The 3,738-nt window shown below is 57.6% G+C and overlaps 1 protein-coding gene across 1 annotated transcript in view; it reads left to right on the top strand.

The window, feature by feature from the left end:
• Nucleotides 1–3,738, top strand: part of MICAL1 (microtubule associated monooxygenase, calponin and LIM domain containing 1) — an 11,812-nt gene that overhangs the window by 2,421 nt on the left and 5,653 nt on the right. The window contains exons 4-12 of the mRNA XM_010856691.1: nt 1–89; nt 194–401; nt 678–782; nt 1,124–1,228; nt 1,339–1,494; nt 2,128–2,228; nt 2,726–2,983; nt 3,259–3,374; nt 3,568–3,730. Coding sequence (XP_010854993.1) covers nt 1–89; nt 194–401; nt 678–782; nt 1,124–1,228; nt 1,339–1,494; nt 2,128–2,228; nt 2,726–2,983; nt 3,259–3,374; nt 3,568–3,730 — 1,301 coding nt within the window. The remainder of the gene's footprint in view (nt 90–193; nt 402–677; nt 783–1,123; nt 1,229–1,338; nt 1,495–2,127; nt 2,229–2,725; nt 2,984–3,258; nt 3,375–3,567; nt 3,731–3,738) is intronic.

Here is a 3,738-nt window from a genome sequence, read left to right on the forward strand (position 1 = left end):
ACTGGAATGCCAAGTCGCTGTGGGCCAAGCTGGACAAGAGAGCGAGCCAGCCGGTCTACCAGCAGGGCCGCGCCTGCACCGGCACTAAGGTGTGTCTCAGTGCCTGGGGTGGGGCTTGGAGAGTGGGCGGAGTCAGAGGAGCCCCCTCTCCCCCCGCCCCCCGCCATGCCTGTGCTGCCTTATGTGTTCGCAGTGCCTGGTGGTGGGTGCGGGACCTTGCGGTCTGCGGGCTGCTGTGGAGCTGGCGATGCTGGGGGCCCGAGTGGTGCTGGTGGAAAAGCGCACCAAGTTCTCTCGCCACAACGTGCTCCACCTCTGGCCCTTCACCATCCACGACCTTCGGGCACTCGGCGCCAAGAAGTTCTATGGGCGCTTCTGCACAGGCTCCCTGGACCACATCAGTGAGCACCGTGTGGTGGCCTGGAGGGGCGGATGAGCCTGGGCCTAGAGACAGGCCAGTAGGGTGGGGGTTGGGGGCTGCTGGGCCAGCCCAGGGCAGGGTGGTCAAGATTCACTGCAGTCAGATGGCTTTCAGGACTCAGGTCCCTCACCTGTAAAACAGGCACTTGGACTGAGTGAGCTCTAAGACTTTCTCCAGCCCAGACCAGGTACACACTGGTATTTGGGGAGGCTGTAGGATCCTGGGGTCCCTGTCGCTAATGTCCTCTCCCTTCCAGGCATCCGGCAACTGCAGCTCCTCTTGTTGAAAGTGGCATTACTGCTGGGGGTGGAAATCCACTGGGGCATCACTTTCACTGGCCTGCAGCCTCCTCCCAAAAAGGGTAGGTATTTTTCTGCTCTTGAGAACCCCCATGTACCAAGGATACCCTGGCCTTGCAAAAGAAAAAGGGTGGGGTTGGGAGTCAGCTGAGTCTCCCTTTCTCACAGCCTGGCCTTTTTCAAACCCTGCTGAGCCTCATTTTGGACTTTTGTAAAATGTGAAGTATTTCTTTCCTCACCTCCTTTCCATGGCTGTTGTGAAGGTGTCATTTGATAGACTGTGTCACTGCTTTGTAAACCACAAAACCCTTTAAATGTTTATTTATTTCATTGGATTGTCCTGGGAATATAGACACCCCTTCAGTTTTCTATATCTTTGTGCCACTCACATCTTCTGCTCCAGGGAGTGGTTGGCGTGCCCAGCTCCAGCCCAGCCCCCCAGCCCAACTGGCCAAGTATGAATTTGATGTCCTCATCTCTGCGGCTGGAGGTAAATTCGTCCCTGAAGGTGAGTGATCCCTTCCCTTGAAGAAGCCAGCATCTTGAGCTCCTCCTGGGCCTTTCTAGGCTGTTACGCCCCTCATCCCCCGGCCACTCCCCACCTGTCCCCACCTCTAGGCTTCACAGTGCGAGAAATGCGCGGCAAACTGGCAATTGGCATCACGGCTAACTTTGTGAACGGCCGCACCGTGGAAGAGACACAGGTGCCCGAGATCAGTGGTGTGGCCAGGATCTACAACCAGAGCTTCTTCCAGAGCCTGCTCAAAGCTACAGGTCAGGGCCCTTCCTCACAGGGTTTCCCTTCCGAGTGCCTGACTGTGGCCTAGCTCCCGACTCTCCCTCTTAGACCTGTCCACAGTCCAAAGAATCCCACACTTGTCCATCTTTGTGGTCCTGGCAGCAAAGAACCTGAGCCCTCAGGGAGTCAGCAGGCACAACCGCACTTGGCCATCCAGCATGACAAGTCTTAGAAATCTCTTGCCAAATGCATGGGCTTTTGCTTTGTGCTTCTGTACATAGGCTTTAATATAAAAGTGACATAAATTCAAAGTGTAAGTGGTACTTCCAGAAGGTGTTCTAGGTTTTCTTTGGCTTCATACTACCACGCCCTTTGGAGTGTACGCATCTCATTTGGAGAAGCCAGGCTGTCCTCTGTAAGCCTGTGACCGTGTGGTTCATGTCTCCCTGCTGCCACTCCACCCTGGTTTCTCTCTTTGCTCCTCCATCTGCTGGGCCTGAGATAGATGGTCCATGGTGCCACCAGAACTCATGGGTCCCTGTGTAGGAAGGACCCACTGCAGGCTAAGCTGTGATCCCAGCTCAGAGGTCAGGCATGTCTGGTGTATTTGGAGAAGTGACACATAACTAGAGGAGACACATCCCCTGCACCCTACCCTGACCCCACAGGCATCGATCTGGAGAATATCGTGTACTACAAAGATGACACCCACTACTTTGTGATGACAGCCAAGAAGCAGTGCCTGCTACGGCTGGGAGTGCTGCATAAGGTGGGGCCCAGGCCCAGGCATGGGGGGACTGAATGGTGGACCCTGGGAGATAGGGTCCAGGCCTGGACATGGTCTCCCCCTGGGTGTGGAGGGAGTCCATCCTGTCTGCAGTGGCACTTTCTCCACCTCAGTAAGCTCTTCTCCTCTGAGACTTACATGGCCACTTGAATCCTATTCTGGGCTCAACACCATATACCAGTCACAGCACTGCACTCCATGAGGACTAAGCTCCACGAGGGGTTTTGTCTGTCTCTTCCTTGCTGATGATTCCCAGAGCTTAGAATGGTGCCTGCTATGTAGTAAGCACCCTGAAGATATCTGCTGAATGAACTAGTTGAACACATGTAATGATGCTGGGCCTGGGAGGCAGGATATTCACGTCTAGTCCCAGCTCAGCCTCCAACTGCTGTTTAATCTGGGGAAGCCCATTCCTGGGGCCTCAGGATGTGTACCTGAGGGGACGGGACACTGATGGTTCTGATCTGTCGGCCACACAGGACTGGCCCGATACTGAACGGCTGCTGGGCAGCGCCAATGTGGTGCCCGAGGCTTTGCAGCGCTTTGCTCGGGCAGCTGCCGACTTCGCCACCCACGGCAAGCTTGGGAAGCTGGAGTTTGCCCGGGACGCCCGCGGGCGGCCGGACGTCTCTGCCTTTGACTTCACAAGTATGATGCGGGCAGAGAGCTCTGCTCGGGTGCAGGAGAGGCACGGCACCCGCCTGCTGCTGGGGCTGGTCGGGGACTGCCTGGTGGAGGTAAGGGCTCAGTGTTCCCTGCTTGGGGAGTGGCTCTCTGGGTTCTGTGTAAGGAGGCACGGGGATTCCCTGGTTGGGGGAAGAAGCAGCCTCATGGGAAGTGGGGGTGGGTAATAAAATGTTTACTGTTGTAAAGAGGAGCTGAGGGTGGCCTGGTGGTGTCAGGGGGCCTCCAGCTCTGCCCCTGGGGGCATGTGGGCTCGGGCAACCCTGTTGGGGGTTGGGCCCTCCGTTGGGCCCTCACTGAGCTGTTTCTTGTCCTTCTGGCCCTGCAGCCCTTCTGGCCCCTGGGCACTGGAGTGGCCCGGGGCTTCCTGGCAGCCTTTGATGCCGCCTGGATGGTGAAGCGGTGGGCAGAGGGCGCTGGGCCCCTAGAGGTGTTGGCAGAGAGGTGAGGCCTGAGTTGGGGGGTGGGGCAGGGCAGGGCTGGATGTGGGACAAGACACGGGAATAGGTTCGGAGATGCTGGGGGAGTAGATAGGGGAGTGGATAAAGGAGAATAAGGCAAAGGCCTGGTGGTGGTTGAGGGGTGAGCGCTAATGGTGGCCTCCTGCTTGTGCCCGTCCCTCACCCTCATCCCCTAGAGAGAGCTTGTACCAGCTCCTGTCACAGACGTCCCCGGAGAACATGCACCGCAACGTGGCACAGTACGGGCTGGACCCCGCCACCCGCTACCCCAACCTGAACCTCCGGGCTGTGACCCCCAGTCAGGTCAGCACTCCACCCCAGCGCAGCCCTTGCCTCCTGGTCCCCGC

This window comes from Bison bison, unplaced genomic scaffold (assembly GCF_000754665.1).
Source record: "Bison bison bison isolate TAMUID 2011002044 unplaced genomic scaffold, Bison_UMD1.0 scf7180017864373, whole genome shotgun sequence".
Classification (NCBI taxonomy): domain Eukaryota; kingdom Metazoa; phylum Chordata; class Mammalia; order Artiodactyla; family Bovidae; genus Bison; species Bison bison.